The sequence below is a fragment of the Geotrypetes seraphini genome, chromosome 13 (assembly GCF_902459505.1).
Source record: "Geotrypetes seraphini chromosome 13, aGeoSer1.1, whole genome shotgun sequence".
In the NCBI taxonomy this organism is placed as follows: Eukaryota; Metazoa; Chordata; class Amphibia; order Gymnophiona; family Dermophiidae; genus Geotrypetes; species Geotrypetes seraphini.
Window position 1 is genome coordinate 7,401,942 of NC_047096.1, and position 23,192 is coordinate 7,425,133.

General features: G+C 46.4%; 1 protein-coding gene across 2 annotated transcripts in view; it reads left to right on the plus strand.

The window, feature by feature from the left end:
- The first annotated feature begins 590 nt into the window (after positions 1-590).
- MOV10 (Mov10 RISC complex RNA helicase) overlaps positions 591-23,192 on the plus strand; it is a 65,896-nt gene continuing 43,294 nt past the window's right edge. Inside the window, exons 1-2 of one of the 2 annotated variants that reach the window (XM_033917533.1) lie at positions 591-730; positions 11,148-11,345. In XM_033917533.1, the coding sequence (XP_033773424.1) occupies positions 11,212-11,345 (134 nt within the window). In that variant the 5' untranslated portion in view covers positions 591-730; positions 11,148-11,211. Of the gene's footprint in view, positions 731-11,147; positions 11,346-21,525; positions 21,831-23,192 lie in introns of those variants that run through there. The other variant, XM_033917534.1, reaches the window with a different exon arrangement.

The following is a 23,192-nucleotide window of genomic DNA, read 5'->3' on the forward strand; positions in this document are numbered from 1 at the left end:
CTTTGACACCCCTGATTTGCTATGTGCTGATGGGCTAGTGCAGACATGGGCAACTCTGGTCCTCGAGGGCTGGAATCCATTTGGGTTTTCAGGATGTCCCCAATGAATATGCATGAGATCTATTTGCATGCACTGCTTTCAATGCATATTCAATGGGGACATCATTCCAATTGGATTCTGGCCCTCAAGGTCTGGAGTTGTCTATGTCGGGGGTAGGCAAGTCTGATCCTTGAGCGCCGGAGCCAAGCCAGGTTTTCAGGATATCTACAATGAATATGTAAGAGATGGATTTACATGCCCTGCCTCCTTGAGATGCAAATCTATTTCATGCATATTTATTGTGGAGATCTTGAAAACCTGACCTGACCTGGCTCTGGCTCTGGAGGACCGGAATTGCCTACCCTGGGCTAGTGCCATCCCTGTCCTTAAAAATTAAGTAACTGTTATCCCACATCATTTTCATTTTATACTGTAGCTTTCATCCTCGCTCCTCCCCTCCAGGTCAGAGTCAGCACGGGGGGGGGGGGGGGGAGGGGTAAGGATTGCAAAAGCCGCCGTGCAATTGACGGTCTCGCATTTAAGGCAAGCGGTCCTGACCTCGTGCATCCGGGAACGGGACCAGCCATTTCTGAAGCTGCATGACCTGAAGGCCGTGGCAGCCCCAGCGGCAAACGCTACGGGGCGCACGAGCTCCCGGGACTCCGCCTCGGAGAGTTTGGTTGCCCAGGAGGTAGGTTCATTTCCTGCCACTTTCGACTTTATTTTTGCACGTCACCAAATCGCCTCCTCCGTTTCCCCTCGGATTGCAGAACTGGGAGGAAAAGTGCTGAGTCACGCTCTTGCTCTTGCAGATAAAATGGTGCATGCTTTGGAGAAATGTTTGCATCCTCCTTTACGCAATATACGGGACATTTTCTAGTTGGGAACGACGAAAATGATGTCGCTTGGCTGAATTCAGGAAAGAAAAGTAGGGAGCTTCCTATACTGGATCTGTTTTGTCGGGGAGGGTGGCAACCCCAGCCTCTGCCCCTGCAACACGTGATATCTAGTTGCTAATGTCACCCGAGGCAAAAAAAAAGTTGGGCCATTGCCACAGTGGCACACCCTAAAGCCCCAGTTCACTGCCCATGGCCAGACCAGGCAGATGCACAGCAAAGTCTGCTCTTTTAAGGTCCCCAGCCACAGGGTTCCAGTCCTGCTCCCTTAAGTGGTCAGGAACAATTGAGAAAGGCATGAGCTAAATCCCCTTTATGGGTTGGAGCGTGTGAGGCAGTTGTGGCTTGTGCGAGAAGGAAGGTGTGGCTCACTCGCTGATGCCCAGGCTGCACCCAGAGGTTTAAGAGATCAAGTCCCAGTGCTGCTCCTTGTGACCCTGGGCAAGTCACTTAATCCTCCAGGGCTCACCGGTTTGAATGTCAAAAGCCACAAAAAGGCAGTATACAAGTCCCTTTCCCTAATGCAGTGTATGTCAAACTGTGTGCCTCCTGAGATTTCGGGGGTACACTGGGGAGAAGGAGAGGCGCCAGCGAGAAGCACATCCTGTAGGCAATCGATGGGCACTGGCACCTATCCTTCTCTCTGGCCCTTTTGCCTTCTGGCCCTTCCCACTGGTGTCTCAGGGCCCGCCTAGAGGGCCTTCACACACACGCAGACATGAGGATGTCACCACAGCGATATCCACACACTTCAAGGTGCCTCGAGCCGCGGCCACTACCTTTGCTGTGCCGCGGCTCAAGAAAGTTTGAGGGACACTGCCCTAATGGTTAATCAAGCAAGCAGCAGTGAGAATCACTTGCTAGAGAACTGCCTTATCTGGATGGCCCCAGTAGATTATTGCAAAATTGGATTCTGGACCAAGCTTCATGCATGGATCTGTAGTTCTGATTTTTCGCCAGAAAAGCAGGGCATTGCCAGAGAACTAAAACGGTTGCAAATGATGGCTGGTTGAGAGGAGGGGGAAGCTACCGGAGGAAGTGATCAGGCAGAGTACGGTACAAGGATTCAAACAGGGATTGGATGGATTCCTGAGGGATAAAGGGATCGTGGGATACTGAGGGAGGAGCTGGGATGTAACACAAGTATAGGAAGTTAACCAGGTAATGAGTATAAACCAACCAGGTCGTGCATGTGCAAGACCGGAGGGCTAGGACTTTGATAGAAAGGCAGGACTTAAATGGGAAACCAAGGTGGCAAGGGAGCCCCTTCTGATGATGCAGACAGGTCTTGACCTGTTTGGGCCGCCGCGGGAGCAGACTGCTGGGCAGGATGGACCTGTGGTCTGACCCGGCAGAGGCACTGCTTATGTTCTTATGTTCAATAATGCCATGAAACCACTTGAGCTTGCAGAGAGCTTAATTCTGGGTCGGCCTTGTTGCATAGCTCCTTCTGATTGGCTGGTCACTGCACCGTATTCTCCCAATGACTCATACGCATTGTTCTGGTATCTGGCGTTCTTCAAGTTGACCTGGGAAGAACTGACTTGTTCTTTTCTTGGAATCGGAAGACCAGCAGAGCTGCAACCACAAGCCTAGCAAAAATAAACAGCTTGTGAAATAAATTGTTGTTGGCTGCCAGAATAGGGAAAAAGGAGAAGTGTTACCGAGAAGAATATTAAATGGCTGGGAAACGTACAGAGAGGTTCATTATGCCAGCGTGTCTCAAACTTTTTTTTTAGGTCTGCTACACTAAACGGAGCAAACGTTTTTTGCGGCATATTGTACTTGAAATTAGAAAATTTAAAAATCAACAAATAAATGAAATTTTGAGAGTTATCTACTTAGGGCACCTTTTACAAAGCCGCGGTAGCGGTTTTAACGCGCATGATTTTTAATCACGCGCTAACCCCTGCGCTAGCCAAAAAACTACCGCCTGCTCAAGAGGAGGCGGTAGCGGCTAGTGCATCTGGCGGTTTAGCACGCGTTAAACCGCTACCGCGGCTTGGTAAAAGGAGCCCTTAAAGTTCTTTAAGCTCTGTATGGGTAATTATAACAATGGTGAAACTGAAGTAGAATGCGATGGATGTGCTTGTTTTTGAGTGCACATTAACTCAAAACACGGCTTGATCGTCAACACGCAAACTCGCATTTTGTCATCCACCATCTGCAGTCGTTCTCTTTTTTTTTTTTTTTTTTTTCTTTTTCAATTTAATTTATTTCCGAGCTGAAAATCCTAGTTCACAAAGAGGAGGGCGACGAAAATGATAGGAGGCTTGCGCCAGAAGACGTATGAGGAGAGACTGGAAGCCCTGAATATGTCTACCCTAGAGGAAAGGAGAGACAGGGGAGATATGATTCAGACGTTCAAATACTTGAAGGGTATTAGCGTTGAACAAAATATTTTCCAGAGAAAGGAAAATGGTAAAACCAGAGGACATAATTTGAGGTTGAGGGGTGGTAGATTCAGGGGCAATGTTAGGAAATTCTACTTTACGGAGAGGGTGGTGGATGCCTGTAATGCGCTCCCGAGAGAGGTGGTGGAGAGTAAAACTGTGACTGAGTTCAAAGAAGCGTGGGATGAACTCAGAGGATCTAGAATCAGAAAATAATATTAAATATTGAACTAAGGCCAGTACTGGGCAGACTTGCACGGTCTGTGTCTGTCCGTTTGGTGGGGGATGGGCTGGAGCGGGTTTCAGTGGCTGGGAGGGTGTAGATGGGCTGGAGTAGGTTTTAACGGAGATTTCGGCAGTTGGAACCCAAGCACAGTACCGGGTAAAGATTTGGATTCTTGCCCAGAAATGACTAAGAAGAAAAAAAATTAAAAATTAAAATTGAATCAGGTTGGGCAGACTGGATGGACCATTCGGGTCTTTATCTGCCGTCATCTACTATGTTACTATGATAAGAAGATCCAAACGGTAACAAAGCCTTGATTGCTTTGTTGCTTAAATTAAGAACATAAAAATGGCCCTACTGGGACAGACCGAAGGTCCATCAAGCCCAGTATCTTGTTTCTAACAGTGGCCAACCCAGGTCCCAAGTACCCAGCTAGATCCCAAGTAGTAAAACAGATTCTATGCTGCTTATCCTAGGAATAAACTGGATATCCCCAAGTCCATCTCAATAATAGCCTATGGACTAGTGCATGAAACTAAAATTACTTGCTGTTAAGTTTTCAGGGACCAATCACGTTAAAGAATGATACTTGTCTGGGTGGTTATATCCTTACGCTCACAGACGCTTATAATAGTGACAAGCTCTCGCACACATGATGTACCTGTCATTTATTCTCGGGGATTTTTAAGAATAAAGTAAAATTGTGGAATCTCGTGGCACGCAGTTTGAAACACTGCATTAGGCAGACCAGGTTGGAAGCTTGGGGAAGGGAGGGGTCAAGCAGCTGCGGTCAAAGCAAAGCCATAAATCCAAGGAGTCCACAACCTCAAAGAATCATGGTCCTCAGGGAAAGTAGCCAATAGCCCATGGAAACGTCCTTCATGTATGCATACATGGAACAAAGTTTAAAGCATGATGGGGTTGTTGGTTTTTTTTTTTAAGGTGCTTTGGTAGAGGGAAGGCGTTTGGGTGATCATGATTGTTGAATTTAATTATAAAAATCTTGTTGGGGGGTAGATACCTAAAAGAAGATTGAGGGGAACAAGGCTAGACTAGAGTACTGAATAAATTGAGGGGCGCAAGGCTAGACTAGAGCACTGAATGAATACCCTTGCACCAGCGCTGCAGTTGCGTGTCGGAAATGTGCAGGTAGCTGGGGCTTGCAGGTCTTCTCTAATAGAATGTCTGACATGCTGTTCTGGTGAATCCAGCACTAAATTCGGGATTGATTAGAGCGACAGTATCTCTCAGAGGTGCGCCCTGAAGAGTCTGTCAAAAATGACAAAGATTAGGGGACACTCAATGAAGTTACAGGGAAATACTCTTAAAACCAATAGGAGGAAATTTTTTTCCTATGGAGAATAGTAAGCTCTGGAACGCGTTGTCAGAGGGTGTGGTAAGAGCGGATAGCGTAGCTGGTTTTAAAAAAGGTTTGAACAAGTTCCTGGAGGAAAAGTCCAGTGCTTTGACACGCAGCTCCTGATTGGTGAGGCCCGACTTTAGTGCAGGAAGAGGTGGTCGGAGCATACTGCAAGTGATTTCCTTCACTCGCCGGCGCTCCGGCTGCCCTCTCCTGCCTCTCCCGCTAAAACCCGTATGCACGGTTTCTCAACATTCGCGGGGGTTTCTGGAATGGAACCCCCGCAAATATCGGGGGAGTACTGTAGTTATATCTCTTTTACCATTTTGGTCACCTTTCTCTGTACCTTTTCTAATTCTACTATCTCTTGGTTGAGACATGGAAGGAGCGATACCAAAGCATTATGATGAGATCTGTTTAATTTTTTATTCTTTCCTAATAATTCCTAATGTTCTCTTTGCTTTGTGACTGCCACCACACATTGAGCTGAAGATTCAGCATATCCATGACAACCACTAGATCATTTTCCTGATTTGTAATTTCTAATGTTTAAAAAAAGAAAACAAAAAAAAAACAAAACCCCACTAGTCCTAATACAGAGCCCTGTGGTATGTCGCAATTCACTTTCCTCCACTGGCCATGCAGTCCTAATCTGTGTTTTCTACCTTGTACCCAGTTCACGGCATGGGGTCATGTGCTACAGTCTGTAAATCCACCAGAGGACACTACTTTCTACCCATAGCTATGGATTTTCCTCAGGAATGTTTCATGAGGGACTTTGTCAAAAGCTCTCTGAAAAATCTAGGTACACCCCATCAGTGTAATCCATGTCCGTGTTTATGCACACTTAAAAAAATATATATAGCAGATTGGTGAGGGAAGATTTCGGCTAAATCTATGTTGATTCTGACCCTTTAAACTAGAGAATGACACGGGGACAAATTTTTCCCCGTCCCCGAGAGAACTCATTTTCCCATGCCATCCCTGCGAGTTCATTCCTATCCCTGCCCTATTCCTGCAAGCTCCGTCCTCATCTGCAGAAGCCTCAAACACTATAAAATCATAAGTGTTTGAGGCTTGTACGGTTAAGGCAGAGTTTACAGGAACGGGGCAAGGACAGGGAAAGCGTCAAAACTCATGGGGACGGGATGGGGAAATTGAGTTCCTGCAGGGACGGGAACAAATTTGTCCCCATGTCATTCTCTACACTGCACCACTCTAGAAATCAAAATGTAGTAAAAATGAGCCAAGTCCCGGGACAATCATTGTGACATCACTGAGGAGGTTGGCTCTTATTGGTGGAATGAGGCATTATGACATCACAATACCTGTTTTTAGCGCAGGCCAGCACGCTGAATGCTCTGCGCTGCTCCGGCGCTCATAGGAAGTCTGAGTGTCGGGAGCAGCGCAGAGCATTCAGTGTGCCAGCCGGCGCTAAAAACTTGCTTTCACGGTTTTGTAAAAGGGTGTGTGTGTGTATTTTGTAGTTTATTAAAATCTTGATATACTGCCAATGTAAACTCATTGAACATAGCAATACCTGCTCTTGTTATCAGAGGCTGAGACTTTTCACACTATTTATTTATTCAATTTTCTATACTGTTCTCCCAAGTAGAGAATGACACGGGGACAAATTTTTCCCATTCCCCATGGGATCTCATTTTCCCATCTCGTCCACACGAGTTATTTTCCTGTCTCTGTCCCTCCCCCACTCCTGCAAGCCCTGTCCTCATCTGCACAATGCCTTATTCCACCAATGCCTAAGCTTCATCCTCATCTGCACAAGCTTCAAACACTTTAAAATCCTAAGTAGCAACATTCTAGAGCTCAGATTGTGATGTCATAATGCCTCATTCCACCAATGCCTAAGCTCCGTCCTCATCCGCACAAGCCTCAGATGCTTTCAAATCCTAAGTAGCAACATTCTAGAGCTGAGATTGTGATGTCATAATGCCTCATTCCACCAATGCCTAAGCTCCGTCCTCATCCGCACAAGCCTCAGATGCTTTCAAATCCTAAGTAGCAACATTCTAGAGCTGAGATTGTGATGTCATAATGCCTCATTCCACCAATGCCTAAGCTCCGTCCTCATCTGCACAAGCCTCAAACACTTTAAAATCCTAAGTAGCAACATTCTAGAGCTCAGATTGTGATGTCATAATGCCTCATTCCACCAATGCCTAAGCTCCGTCCTCATCTGCACAAGCCTCAAACACTTTAAAATCCTAAGTAGCGACATTCTAGAGCTCAGATTGTGATGTCATAATGCCTCATTCCACCAATGCCTAAGCTCCGTCCTCATCTGCACAAGCCTCAAACACTTTAAAATCCTAAGTAGCAACATTCTAGAGCTCAGATTGTGATGTCATAATGCCTCATTCCACCAATGCCTAAGCTCCGTCCTCATCTGCACAAGCCTCAAACACTTTAAAATCCTAAGTAGCGACATTCTAGAGCTCAGATTGTGATGTCATAATGCCTCATTCCACCAATGCCTAAGCTCCGTCCTCATCTGCACAAGCCTCAAACACTTTAAAATCATAAGTAGCGACATTCTAGAGCTCAGATTGTGATGTCATAATGCCTCATTCCACCAATGCCTAAGCTCCGTCCTCATCTGCACAAGCCTCAAACACTTTAAAATCATAAGTAGCGACATTCTAGAGCTCAGATTACATGACATTACAATGTACTTGTTAACCGCATTACCAAAGGTTCTATTCGGTTTACAAAAATTATTAATTATAGCATATTACATAGAAAGAATGGATTAATTAGTCAAATATGTAAGGAAAAAATAGGTCATTGGCAAAACGAAAATGAGCAGAAAAACACACACAACTTTGTTGTGTTTTCTCGAATTTTCAAGCACCTGCGCACTTTCAAAAAAGTGTGTACTCTTCTCAAAGACTGCAGACTCTTCAGGAAGAGCGTGCGCTCCTCCAGGAACTTGTCCAAACCCTTCTTCAAACCAGCTGCGCTATCCGCTCTTACCACAATCTGTGGCAACGCGTTCCAAAGCTTCACTATTCTCTGAGTGAAAAAATATTTCCTCCTATTGGTTTTAAAAATATTCCCCTGTAACTTCATCGAGGGTCCCCTAGTCTTTGTCATTTTTGACGGAGTGAAAAATCGATCCACTTGTCCCCATGAAGAACATAAGAAGTTGCCTCCGCTGAGGCAGACCAGAGGTCCATCTTGCCCAGCGGTCCGCTCCCGCGGCGGCCCATCAGGCCTATTGCCTGAAACAGTGGTCCCTGACTAATTTTGTAATTTACCTCTAATCCTATCCCTATAACCTTACCTCTACTCCTATCTGCACCCCTCAATCCCTTTGTCCTCCAGGTACCTGTCCAAACCTTCTTTGAATCCCTGTAGCGTGCTCCTGCTTATCACATCCTCCGGTAGCGCGTTCCATGTATCCACCACCCTATGGGTGAAAAAGAACTTCCTGGCATTTGTTCTAAACCTCTCCCCTTTCAATTTCTCCGAGTGCCCCCTTGTACTTGTGGTTCCCCACTCAGGATTTTGTAGACTTATCTCCCTTCAGCCGTCTCTTTTCTAAGCTGAAGAGCTCTAACCATTTTAGTCTTTCCTCATACGAGAGGAGTTCCATCCCCTTTACCATCTTGGTCGCCCTTCTTTGAACCTTTTCTAGCGCCGCTATATCTTTCTTGAGATAAGGAGAGCAGAATTGAACGCAATTGAACTCCAGATAAGGTCGCACCATGGATCGATACAGAGTCATTCTTAGTCTTGTTAACCATCCCTTTTCCAATAATTCCTAGCATCTTGTTTGCTAAAAATGTACTGTACCCACCTGACTACCATTACGACAGTGCTCGTCTGCAGGCGTCACCTATTTGTGGGTTGAGTAGGTATTTGAGTAGGATAAGTGGATGGGTCCCCTTCTCAACAGTCCTCTGCACTGACCACTAGGCTACTGCAGGAAATGTTTGCTGATCATTATATCTGCAACTGTCAAGTGAAAGGGGTTTCAGTGTCCATGGGGGGATTAAGGGGGGGTCATGCCTTTATCCCTCCAGTGGTCATCGGGTCAGTTTTTGACAGATCTAGCCAAAAACATATTTGATGTCGTGGACATTTATACAATGTAGCATCATCACAGAAAAACGTCCAAATTGTAAGACTGCCCCAGTGCCACCCAAATCATACCTCCAACATGCCCCCTTGAAATTTAGACAAACCGCATAGAAAAACATCTTAAAAATTATTTTTGTAAACAGTGATTTCAATGTTTGCTTCCCCCCCACAAAAAAATCAACCTATCTGCCACTTTGTGCCGTTTTGGGGACATTTTTCTGTTTCGAAAGTGAGCCCTCTAGTGTCAGAGGGGGGTTTTCAGCTATAACAGGGGTAGGGAACTCTGGTCCTCGAGAGCCGTATTCCAGTCGGGTTTTCAGGATTTCCCCAATGAATATGCAAATAGATCTCATGCTTATTCATTGGGGAAATCCTGAAAACCTGACTGGAATACGGCTCTCGAGGACCGGAGTTCCCTACCCCTGAGCTATAAAATGAGGGTGATTCTGGGTCTTTGAGCCCAGACTGAACGTTGTTGAATTTTAGAGATGTGCTTTTATTTGTAAATCACATAGAAAAGATCAGGCCTAGTCCTCATCTTGTGTATATCATTGTCAAGTTTCAGTGTGTTGTCAATAAAGAAATGAATTACAATATGAAACAGGAAAATGAAGCACTTTTAAAGGATTGGCGCAGAGGAACAGGGGACAGGATGAAACGAGGGGAAGCAGGGGGGGGGGGGGCACAAACCTGCCATTTTCTTCAGTGCTTTGTCTCAGTTGTACATGTGTGTTATTACTGTATAAATAATTTTGTCCAGTCTATGCCCCTCTCCCTCCATTTGCTTGTCTACACTTTGAGAAAATACTAACTGAAGTCCCAATTTCTAGCTGCCCCCACCCCTTGCACCCTTCCTTTATTTTTTTTTTAACTGTCTCTGGAAACCTGCACAGCACACCAGCCCTGATTACACCCCCGCACTGAGCCAGAAGCAGGACATAAAAATAGCCTTACTGGGTCAGACCAAAGGTCCATCAAGCCCACTAGCCCGTTCTCACGTGGCCAATCCAGGTCACTAGTACCTGGCCAAAACCCAAGGAGTAGCAACATTGCAGCATCTCAAAAAAATAGAAAGATTCCGGAACTTCAATGAGAGCAACATTCCGGAGCTGAGATTGTGATGTCATAATGCCTCATTCCACCAATGCCTCAGAGCCAACCTCATAAGTGATGTCACAATGGCTCGATTGTCCTATACTTGGCTCATATAAAAATAGCCATACTGGGTCAGACCAACGGTCCATCAAGCCCAGTAGCCCGTTCTCACGGTGGCCAATCCAGGTCACTGGTACCTGGCCAAAACCCAAGGAGTAGCAACATTCCATGCTACCTGCCCAATGTCTCACCTGGATCTGAAAATGCTCCATGAGCTAGGTTGGATGGCCAGTGTAGTAACTACAGTAGTTTAACTTGGCCAATGGTGGGTCAAGGTAGGTGGGGGGTGGGGTTGGAACTAGACCATTTCACCTTGTCCTCCAGGGGCTCCTAACTTATTAAAACTTAAAAGCACAACCTTGCAACATTTTTGCCCCCACTAATGGATAGGGAACCAGACTGATTTTTTTTTTTAATGAGTCTCGGAATGCATTTTTGGAGGATGCCATAAAAACTGTTATTGCTTCTGGGTGTAACAAGTTCTGGAAAGAACTTTCTTAAGGGAGAGTGGGAGAAAGTCACTACTTGCCCCTGGGGGGGAAAGTCATGCTACATTTTGGGTACCAGTAACCCGGACTGATATTGGGGTTCACGGCCCTTTGATCTGACCCATTTTGGCGATTGGTATATTATCTATCTTATTTATAGGTACATATACAGTATACTCTTTTCAGGGATAATTTTAACATACCAGGTCACTGGGGGGGGGGGGGGATTTTCCCCTCAAAGGGAGGATGTTAGCACCTGGCACATGGGACCCAAATGATAGATGACCAGACCACTTCATCCTTCCTCCCTTTCACGTACCATGAGAGAATAACCCCGATGTAGCGGTATTCACCGTTTTATCCCCCCCCCCCCCCCTCTGCCGGGCATCCAGCTTTGCCGCGCCCTTCCTCCGTGCCAGCTGTGATTCCATCCCTTGGCCCCGGCTACTTTCGGTTTCGTTTCAGCTTTTTCTCTTTCGTTGCCAGAGGGAGGAGAAGAGACCGATCCGTCCCGCGACGCCTGGATGCGGAGGGCGAAGAGGGGCTCACGATGTCGAAACCATCCCGCAAAGAGATCCTGGAGGCGGGGAAGCTCTTCGTGCAGTTCCTCAAAGACACCGGGAAGGAGGATGTGAGCGGCAAAGAGCAGCTGAAGACCATCTATGAGCAGGAGTTCAGGAAGAGGTAGGTGAGGCCGGCAGAAAGCCCAAATCACATTCATGCCCCACTGCCCTTTGGGGGGCTCCTTTATACTGAATCTGGCCAAGGCAGGATTAACCCATTAGAGCAGTGGTTCCCAACTAGAGGTCTGCACGGGAACGGGGATCCCCCCATAACCCACGGGACTCCCACGGGGATGGAAGGCTTTGGAAGCAGGGTTCATCCATATAATATAATGGACATGTCAACCTTAGTAAAAGAGGGGGGTTTATAAGTTAATTACCTGAACAGAAAACTAAAAAAGGGTTCCACCAAAGAGATTCCACAAGGAAAACAACAAAAGAAAGTGTGGAATTGATGATCCTGTCAGAAGTAATTGCTGCTTTTTATGGGGACGGGTGGGGATGGAGGTAATTCCTTGCGGGGATGGGTGGGGATGGAGAGGATCCTGACGGGGACGGGTGGGGACGGAGAGGATCCTGGAGGGGACGGAGAGGATCCTGGCGGGGACGGAGAGGATGGTTCATAGACAACGGCGCGAAAGACAAAGGTGCGCGCCGACAACTGAGCGCAAGACAGAGGCGCACGCCGAAGAAAATTACAGTTTTTAGGGGCTCCGACGGGGGGTTTTGTTGGGGAACCCCCCCACTTTACTTAATAGACATCGCGCCAGCGTTATGGGGGGTTTGGGGGGTTGTAACCCTCCACATTTTACTGTAAGCTTAACTTTTTCCCTAAAAACAGGGAAAAAGTTAAGTTTTCAGTAAAATGTGGGGGGTTACAACCCCCCACACCCCCCACAATGCCCCCACAACGCGGCGCAATGTCTATTAAGTAAAGTGGGGGGGTTCCCCCCCACACACCCCCGTCGGAGCCCTAAAAACAGTAATTTTGAGTGGTGCGCGCCTCCGCGCTGCGCTCAATTGTCTGGGCGCGCCTTTGTCCCGGCGCGCTTTTGACCTGACACCTGTCCCCCCCCCCTCCGTATTCACAGTTTCAGGATGTTGGGGGGAGGCAGAGAGGAGGCGAGGCGCTGGTACCGGTGCTGGCAGTGCCAGATGACTGTCTCTTGCGGCACACCCAGAATCTTGCCGCAGCACACAGTTTGCGATATACCGATCTATCCAGATCACTTAGATTGGCCGAGCAAAACCATATATGCTTCTCCCTCTGTATTCGCGGTTTCGATTATTTGCGGTTTTTAGCTTCCTGGCCCCTCCCCCCCAAAAAAAATTACATCAGCTTGCGTAGAGAAATCGCTGATTCCAAGTTTTTATGGAGAAAATCGCCGATGGCACGTTCGTCACCGTGTTTTGCCTCTCCTTCAGGAACAGGCCAGGTCTCCCACCATGTTATTCGCGGTTTCACCCTATTCACAATGGTTTTTAATAGAAAACAGCGAGTAACATGAAGAAGTTATTTGCGGTTTTTCTGTATTTGCGGTTCTGTTAATCCCCTATCACAGCGAATACGGAGGGAGAAGTGTAAATATATTTTAAATCTGCAGAAGACAACCAGCAGATGAGGAAACACTGAGGAGAATAGACTGACCTCTGGGGGGCAAAGGTTTCTCTGCTTTCTGCCAGCAACTGATGGGCGCTATTGAATTAGCACACCTCAAAGGGCCCCTCAAACATTTGGGCCCTAGGCACATGCCTAAGTTTGCCTATGCTTTAATCCTGCCCTGATCCGGGGCCCTCTCTAACTTATAAACCCCCTTTTTCATTACTGCCCTTTCTAAAGTGTAAGCCCTCTCCGGATGGAGATCTACCTAATTTACCCAAATTTGATCTGGGCTTGTGCTTGGAATAATTAAATTCAAACCTATACTCATTTTTTGAAAGGAGGTTTTTTTTTTTTTTTTTTTTTTTACTGATATCAATTTTAGGGGCAAAGGCTCACTAATACTGTAGAAAATTGAATAAAGAAGTAACTAACCTCAAAACAAAACCGTTTAAAATTCAGTCAAAGTTGTGCAGAAATGACAGAAAACAATCCTTACAGCTCAACAAGAGGAATGTGGTTACAATGTATCTAATCTTTCAAGACTGCCCTTGGGAAAAAAGCAGGCACAGTTTCTGCCGTGAGACCTTGGGTGTTTTATGGCTAGTTGCCTCAGCTGTCCACTTAAGACTATGACCACTTTAGAGCAGGGACTGGATTTTGGTGTACAATGTCCAATCTTGCCTTCCAAAAGAAAACAAATGTAGAACCAGATCCTGGACTTCCAAGAGTTTAGAAAATGGTTAAATTTATTAGTGTCTTGATCAAATTAAAAATGTCACAATATGCCAAAAGCCAAACACATCCCAAAGGGATAAAGGGCTAGAGTCGCAAAGCAAACCCATCGGTTTGTGACCCCTTTGCGACCAGATTTCCCTCCTGCACTATTCACTAACCTCTCCTGCGATCTGCTTCGAATCCGTGCATGCAAATGAAGAGAAACGCATGCAAAATGGACAGGGACGCGATTCACCAACCAAATTTTAAAAATCGACTGGGCTGGCCGATCAACCCAAGAAGCGACTGCTGGGGACCAGTCGAAAACGTCTTTCTGACTCCCAGCTCCATAGAAGCCCTGCTCTCTGCTTCCCCGATTCTCTCCTGCCTGCCGCCCCGATGCTCTTCCTCGGATCTCTCCTGCCTGCTCTGCCCTGAATCGCTGCCCTGCTCTGCCCAGATCTCTCCTGCCTGCTCACTCCAAATTGCCACATCGCCACCCAGATCTGTCCTGACTGCTCACCCCGAATCGCCACCCTGCGTGTCCCCGGTTTTCTCCTGCCCGCCGCCCCAAATCTCTCCTGCCCTTCCGCACACTGCAAGCATGTGGTTTTAACCCACGGGTTTCAGCAGGTTAAAACCACAGGCTCGCTGAGCTAAAAAGTTTATTAAAAATGAAAAGAAAAAGTCGCAGCTCGGACGAGTCTAGACGCATGCGCAGACCATCTACTACAGATGATAGCACACCAGCGATCCGTGCCGGCAGATGGGGGCGTTCCTCCGATCTGTAGCTGTGTGTCCTTGTCATCTTTTGTCTAGGTTTTGCCATGCTGTCTTTTACCATATTATATCTGAGAATGCAGCACCATGGTTGCAGCTGCAGTCCCGGCACCCTGAGGTGGTGGGTTCGGATCCCACGCTGCTTCTTGTGACCCTGGGCAAGTCACCTGCTCCCCCATTGCCCAGGTATATAAGAGAGATTGTGAGCCCACAGGGCCAGACAGGGAGTTATGCTTGAGTTCCTGAATAAATTCATGGAGAACGGTATAGAAGATTGAATAAATAAATAAATAGATAGAGGAGTCGTCTCAAGCAAAAATGACATGGTGACAGAATTCTTCACCGTTCCCGTCCCTGCAGATAACCACGGGAAACCATCTCCATGTCATTCTTCAAGGAGAGAGGGAAGAATCAGAGTAGAAATGGGCCCAGCCACTGACCTTCAAGCCTTGATTGAAGAATGCTGGTGTAGAAGGACTGAGGTTGAGATAGACACTAAAGATGGTTTTCCCGCAGTTATTTGCGGGGACGGGAACGGTGATGAATTCTGTCACCATGCCATTCTCTATCTAACAGTATTCAAATCCAAGCTAAAAGCCTGCTTTTTTTTAAGTTGCTTTCAACGCCTCTCACTCACCATCAAATACCTAAGCCCATCATATAGTCCTTCTGCTAGAAACTCCTCAACCCCGAGATTTCCTGTCTTGTCTGTTCAAATTAGATTGTAAGCTCTTCCGAGCAGGAACCATGTATGATTCTAAAGTGTTCAAGGACTGTACAGACGAGGACAGAGCCCACAGGGAAGGGGCAGAAATGTTGACACCTTCCCTCTTAAGTGCTGTTGCCTTTCCACCCCTAACCAAAAGCATCCTCGTTTCCCTCCTCCTCCCCATCAGCCCTTGAGCCTCTCTTACTGACCTCTGCCTCCTTTGCTGGCTGGCATCCGTCTCATGGGTCAAACGGGAAGACTAATGGTGGGCAGAGAAAAGATGGTTAGGTAAGTATACTCTGCTGCTGGTCAGGGGAGGGAGAGGCCTGTCTAGGGGACCTGAGTCTGGGATCATTTCCTGGTGACAGGGGTCCAGGCAGAACGTCTGGGGATAGGGGGAGGCATGGAGGAGCGAGAAGTTCATGCTCAAGTTGTTTATTTTTTATTTTTTCACAGGGAAATCAGCTTTTGGTGTTTTGCCATGGCTTCCATTACTGTTGCAAAGAGGAAAAAAAACCAAAGCATAAAAACCATGCTGGCTGAAGGGCTGCATATTGTCTGAGTACAGTGTGATCACTTTGTGGTAGAAATAAGGGTCAACAGATCAAACTATGTGAGAGTTTTATGGAGTAACAAGTTACCTTCAAACTTTTGAGCTCCATCCCCCCTTCGTCAGGTCAGTGCAGAAGCAAGGACGTGTTGTATTGCCTGGCTAAATTCCAGGTTCATTTAGGAACGTGGGACGGGGGAGTAGTCTGAGAATGAGAGGAGCCCAGGCCAGATCTCACTTTAGATCAGGGGTAGGGAACTCTGGTCCTCGAGAGCCGTATTCCAGTCGGGTTTTCAGGATTTCCCCCAATGAATATGCATTGAAAGCAGTGCATGCAAATAGATCTCATGCATATTCATTGGGGAAATCCTGAAAACCCGACTGGAATACGGCTCTCGAGGACCGGAGTTCCCTACCCCTGCTTTAGATCTTTAGGCAGGCCACCTTACCCTCCACTGCCTCAGATGTAAACTTAGATTATGAGCTTTCTGGGGACAGGGAAATATCCACAGGAAAAACACAATCCCATAGATCAGGGGGAGGCAATTCCGGTCCTCGAGAGCTGGAGCCAGTTCAGGTTTTCAGGATCTCCACCATGAATATGTTTGAGATGGATTTGCATGCACTGCCTCCTTGAGATGCAAATCTATCTCATGCATATTTATTATGGATATCCTGAAAATCTGACCTGGCTCCGGCTCTCGAGGACCAGAATTACCTACCCCTGCCCTAGATTGACATATAGAGTGTTGAAAACCTCAGAAACCAGCTTGGACAGAATCGAGATAAGTTTCTTAGTCAAGACTTATTTATTTATTTATTCAATTTTCTATATCGTTCACCCAGGGGAGTTCAGAACAGTTTACATTAATTTATTCAGGTACTCAAGCATTTTTCCCTGTCTGTCCTGGTGGGCTCACCTGGGGAATGGGGGGATTAAGTGACTTGCCCAGGGTCACAAGGAGCAGCGTGGATTTGAACCCACAACGTCTGGGTGCTGAGGCTGTAGCCTTAACCACTGTGCCACTCTAGAAATCCACATGTAGTAAAAGTGAGCCAAGTATAGGACAATCAAGCTATTGTGACATCACTGATGAGGTTGGCTCTTATTGGTGGAATGAGGCATTGTGACATCACAATCTCAGCTCTGGTTACCAGAGACTCTTCACACTACCAGGGGGGTGCTGAAAAGTTCTCAACCCAACCAAGAAGAGAATGACCTGGATATGGTTCAATCAATGATCCCAAACAATGTCAAAAAATAGAATTTTGCCTCTGCAAAAAGGCACTGAATAAAATAAGATAACATTCTTTTCAGCTACAGTGGCAAAATAATGCTCAGAAATTAAGAAGTTGGTTGGTGGCACTCCCTCCTAGAAGGGCCCCTTAATAACTTAAAAAGGATAAAGACTTTCACAGTGCTGCCAAGTTACCCAGCTCCTGGTTGGAGATTTTTGGCCAATCTTGTTTTTGAAGGTTCATCTCAAGCAATGTGGGATTTGTAGCACCTGATCCTTCTAATTTAAATCAGATAGGGTTGTGAGAAATTCAGGACTGTCTCCAGTCTCCAGTCTGGAATAGGATAACTTTCAAAGCTGTAGCCGTCATAGTTTGGCATAACAAAAGTAACCGAGGCAGGCAGCACCTTTTTCAGTGGTTCTTAACCCTGTTATAGCAGGGGTGTCCAATGTCGGTCCTCGAGGGCCGCCATCCAGTCGGGTTTTCAGGATTTCCCCAGTGAATATGCATGAGATCTATTAGCATACAATGAAAGCAGTGCATGCAAATAGACCTCATGTATATTCATTGGGGAAATCCTGAAAATCTGACTGGACTGCGGCCCTCGCGGACCGACATTGGACACCCCTGCTGTTATAGGGTAGACCAGGGGTGTCCAACCTGCGGCCCTGGTCGAGGGCGATGCAGTGTTTTCCTCTGCTGTCCCTGGTTGTTTACTGTCTTGTTGGCTCCCTCCTCTGTCTTGCTGCAGCGTTTGCGAGGCCCCAGAAACATTTTTTTCAGCCAGTGCTGTCCAGGGAAGCTAAAAGGTTGGACATCTCTGGGGTAGACACTCTGGAGCAGGGGTAGGGAGCTCCGGTCCTCAAGAGCCGTATTCCAGTTGGTATTTTCAGGATTTCCCCATTGAAAGCAGTGCATGCAAATAGATCTTATGCATATTCATTGGGGAAATCCTGAAAACCCGACTGGAATATGGCTCTCGAGGACCAGAGTTCCCTACCCCTGCTCTGGAGTGTGTGGATAACATGAGGAGGGATCTGTCAAAGCTTGAAGAATGGTATAGCAATTGGCAAGATGTAATGCTAAAAAAAACTGTAGGGTCGTGCCTTTGGGCTGCAAAAATCTAGGAGAATGGTACAGTATAGGAGGCGAGGAACTTCTTTTTTTTATGTTCAATAAGTTTTTTATTATAATTTGAATAATACATTATCCAGTAACACAAAGGAAAAAAAAGAGTATCTCCAAACAAAGTACATAATACATCGTACAAAAATCCTTTTTAAGCCCACTAAGAAGGGGAGACAGGATACTACCATATTTTCATGTAGATAACGCGCACACGGGTATAGCGCGCGGGAAACCGAAATATATGTTAAAAAAAATTTTTATACCGCGCACACCCGTATACCGCGCATGCTTCCCCGACTCTCCCGTCGCCGCCTGACTCTCCTCTGGCCACCCCAACTCTCCTTTCGCCCACCCCGACTCTCCTCTTCCCCTTGAAGTCCTGTCCCCACCCTGAAAGCCTGATGCCCCCCCCCCCCCCGCCGTCCGATTCCCCCCCCCCCCCCCCCGCAGGACTGCTCGCACCCCCACCCTGAAGGAACGTTCGCACGCACCCGCACCCCCACCCCGAAGGAAGCAGCGCAGGCGCAGAGCTCACAGAAGGGCCGGGACCGCCAAGAGGAATCTATCCCCTTTCAACTTCAGAGAGTGCCCTCTCGTTCTCCCTACCTTGGAGAGGGTGAACAACTTGTCCTTATCTACCAAGTCTATTCCCTTCAGTACCTTGAATGTTTCGATCATATCCTCTCTCAATCTCCTCTGCTCAAGGGAGAAGAGGCCCAGTTTCTCTAATCTTTCGCTATACGGCAACTCCTCCGGCCCCTTAACCATCTAAGTCACTCTTCTCTGTACTAAAGTTGGCTCTCACCAATCAGGAGCTGCGTGTCAAAGCAGCTCCTGATTGGTGAGGCCCGACTTTAGTACAGGAAGAGGCGGTTGGAGCATACAGCGAGTGATTTCCTTCACTCGCCGGCGCTCTGGCTGCCCTCTCCTGTCTCCCCTGCCTAAAAACCATATTCGCGGTTTTTTGACATTCGCGGGGGGTTCCTGGAACGGAACCCTCGCGAATATCGGGGGGATTACTGTAATCCGACCTTGAACCGAATAGGTAAAGGCGGAATAGACAACCTGATTAAGCAGTTCCTTAAGAACGAATGAGCCCTCCGGCCAAACTAACACCGTAACGCGAGACCTCCTCCTCTTACAAACAACAAACCCATATTCTCTCCTTCTCATTGTCTGAGCCCAGACTAAACTAAAGGCTTCAGGAAAGAGGGAAAAAGAAAACAGCAGAGATTCTGTTATCTCTTGGCATGAAAAAAATCAGTTCGCAAAAGGGCTGAGACTTCTGAGCTCCGGCCTTCAAGGCCTTAACCCTGGCCGCTGTCCATTTGTAAGTCTTCTCTAAAATGCCAGTGATTTAATTACCTTAAAGAAGTACCAAAACTTTTTCTCCCATCCCCCCCACCACTTACTGGGCTCATTAACAAGAGCTGGATATATGGATCTCATTAGGAAACTTAAATATTAAAAGAGAAACGAGGGTTGCAGAAGACTGCTAATATCGTGGTGGGGGGGGGGAGAGGCAAGATTGAGAAGCAAAATCATAGGGATGGGTGCAAATAGGAGGGACCTTGAATGCTTTCTCACCCAGGATAAGATGGGTTCAGTGAGGAAGACGGTAGACTTTGATAAGGCGCCATATCCTTCAAGTAGTCGAGGACTGACAGCTGGGAAATATTTTTGCAATATGGACAGGAATAGCTAGACAGACTAGTGAGGGAGGTTGGTCACCTTTGCCCATCATCTGCTAGGGTGATTTTTATTTTTGTTGCTAAGATTGAGGCCTTGATAGGGTTACCATATGGCTTCAGAAAAAGGAAGATGGGTTCGGACATCGGGGTTTTACTCCATTGCTTTCAGTGGAAGTAAAATCCAGGTGTCTCTATCCATCTTTTTTTTTCTGGAGCTGTATGGGTCTTGAGAATCAGCTGTTTCTGCTTTCCAGCATCAAATATTTGCTAACTGAACCCCCTGGAGCAGAAATGAGCTCTTTTGTTTATAATGGTGATGCTAACAATTGTTACCTAAGAGAACTATTGAGAGATTACGCAGCTTCCTGCATCAAAACCTTCTCCTCTAAGCAAAAACACTTAAAACCACGGCTTCTAATAAGGTAAATAATAAGACAGTGTTATCTGTAGAGTTACAGCCTTCCCTAACGCACAGCTACTTTGGCCTAGATTCACTGAACTCATTGATCCGATCCGTGGCCGAGTCTTCCTGGGCGACCGATTCGACAAAACGGAGCAGGGAAAGCAGTTATTTACAATGTCCAGTGTGACGAGGACACAGATTGAAGCTGAGGGGGGACAGGCCCAGGACGAATATCAGGAAGTCCTGTTTCACGCAGCGAGTGGTGGACACCTGGAATGCTCTCCCAGAGGAAGTAATTGTAGAATCCACCGTTCTAGGATTTAAGGGGAAACTAGATGCACATCTCCTTAAGAGTGGCATAGAGTAAATTAGATGCACATCTCCCTTGATATGGGGACTAAAACTATGCCAAGGTACACCTGGCGGGGCCTCCGCGTGTGCGGATCACCAGATTTGATGGACCCAGGGTCTGATCCGGAGATGGCAATTCTTATGTTCTAAGTCCTCATGCAAATCAATGCGATCGGAGGCACGCCCCATAGCGACCCCCACGGTTCGCTGCAGAGCGATCCAGACACCTGCGCAGACCATTTTCTTTGCCTGTAGATGCGTTCCGCGCATGCTCTCCGCACAAGGGAGGTAAAAACAAGGAGGGGGGGGGGGGGAGCGCTTTAATGGAACAGAATATGCTGCAGCCAGGAACAGAACACGCTTTTAACCCGTGGGTTAAAACCACAGGCTCGCACTGCAGGAGAGTCGGCAGGGACAGGGCGGCAGAGAGCAGGACAGTCGGCAAGGACGTGAGCAACTGGTCCTCAGCAGTCGCTTCTTTTTGGATCAGCCAGTTCTTTTGGAACTTTGCATACCACTTCCCCTCATTTGCATGGGCGGATCGGGTGGGAGGTTGATCAGCCAGGAGGTTAGTGAATCAGGTCGGGGTCAGAGAAGGCTCACAAAGCTTAGTGAATCTAGCCCTATGTGTCCTGGTTTTAAAACTTATAATGCAGGGCACTATGGGATTTGCAGTCCCTAATTCCATTTATTGAACTCAGTACTACAGGTTCCATAGTGCAACTTGTTGAGGTTGTGAGAAATTCAGGACTGGATCGGAATCTTTTACCTGGAACTGGGTTGTCCATGCAGAGTCCCTAAGTTTTGGTGGGTGTGTGTGTGTGTTTTTTAATGCTATGTGCAAGTTGCTAAATGGCTCCAAGTTATCCAGGATAAGCTGATCCAGTTCTGGTGTTGTTCCCACTGCATGCATGGACTTGTAGTTCCTGCTTGTCTTCGGAAAATTCCAAACTACAAGTCCATGCATGCAATGGGGTATAACTGGGATTGGTTTAACTTCTCTCCAGAGATCTAACACCATCTGGTAAGCCTGATTGGTGGAAAAGTTAATAAAACTGCACCAGGCTGCTAGGCTAAGTGAAGCATTTCTTGTCAGCAGATGTGGACTTAGTAGTTTTTTTTTGGGGGGGAGGGTTTTTTTTTTTCCTTTCTGCTGAGTTGTGAAACTGAAATTCTCTTCTAGCTTAAGTTTTTATGTAGGAAGTAATGGGGCTTGGGGGCAGCACCTTTATTGGTATGTGATTCTTCCAGATTTTGGAAGTTTTAGTTTCATTTCTCAGGTTAGCTTCCTAGCTAGAGAAAGGAAAACCTGCTTTTCTGCCAAACCCCACCTTCCCTGGACTCTCGCATACTCCTGCAAGAGGCCTTTTTTTAAAATTGCTATTTAAATTTTCTAGCGCTGCCCTTAAAACCCCAGAGCGGCATTGCAGAGCCTGAGGTAAGTGAATGGCTTCCTTTTGCTTTGTATTAGTTTTTCCAAGACCAATGAATTATGAATACATGGGCAATGTGTGTGAATGGACAGTAAGCTTTCAGGTCTTATCATTGTATTTTGTAACCAGCAGTACCCAATTATCCATGGCTTCAACATTTTTATGTGTATATTACTTTCTATCCTCTTAAATGATTGATACATGCAACTTTTTGCTTCTCGTGGTGCAAATGTCACTACAAGTCCCAGAATTCTGAGGTTCCTACCTGGTAACAATATGATTCAGCTTTGTTACAAAGCTCTGGACTCTGTCTCCCAGTTTTCCCTAAGCAGGTCCTGAGAGAATTTCTACCTAAAATTATACTACAAGAACTCCCTCTTGCTCTTGACTGCTAAATTCACCAATATGATCTAAGTATGGAATGAAAAGATAAGAAAAACTCTTGTTTAATTGGGTTACTTCAAGGAGAAACAATTTTTGGGGGATAGTTCTTGTTTCTAAATGTGCTTCCCAAAGCATTGTGGTCTTCAGCACCCTGAGGTTTCACGCTGCTCCCTGGGCAAGTTACTTAATCCTCCACTGCCCCAGGTACATTAGATAGATAGATTGTGAGCCCACCAGGACAGATAGAGAAAATGCTTGAAGTACCTGTATGTAAAACAGTTTGATTGTGGCCGTCAAACTACAAAAAAAGGCGGTATACAAGTCCCAATCCCTTTCTGGCCTGCTATCAGAGCTATTGGTTTCTCAAATTTGCTTGTATCTGCTTCAAACAAGTCTGGGGCCTAGCACCTTTCTACCTGCAAACACACTTCACTCTACACAACACCACCCGTACCACCAGAAACAAAAACATCTTTGCATACCCAAAGATCACAGGCTGCAAATACAAATCCTTCCTAGACGGAACCTTCACGTTCCAAGCAAACAGACAGCGATCCTGGCTGGGAAACCACATCAATAGAGCCAGGTAGACCTACAACACATTCCGAAAATCAATTAAAACCGTTCTATTTTGGCAAATTCCTTGCTTAATCAGATAACTTCTCTCGGGTATGTTTTTTTTTGTTTTTTTTTTTCTCTTCCCCTTTTAACCCCATTGTATTATGTAACATCTTTCTTCTCTCATGTATTCTTTCTCCATGCTTCTCCAATTCATGATGTAACTTCCTTCTTCTGGCATTTTGTAATTTGCTGATTGTCCAGCCTTCTTTCTATGTGAACCGCCTAGAAGTCAGTTCGACTATGGCGGTATAGAAAAATAAAGTTATTATTATTATTAATGCATGAGAATTAAGAGTCATCTGAAATCCAAGCCTGGCCTAGTAATCTCTATTGGAACTGGGTAACTTGGTAGCTCTGGATAT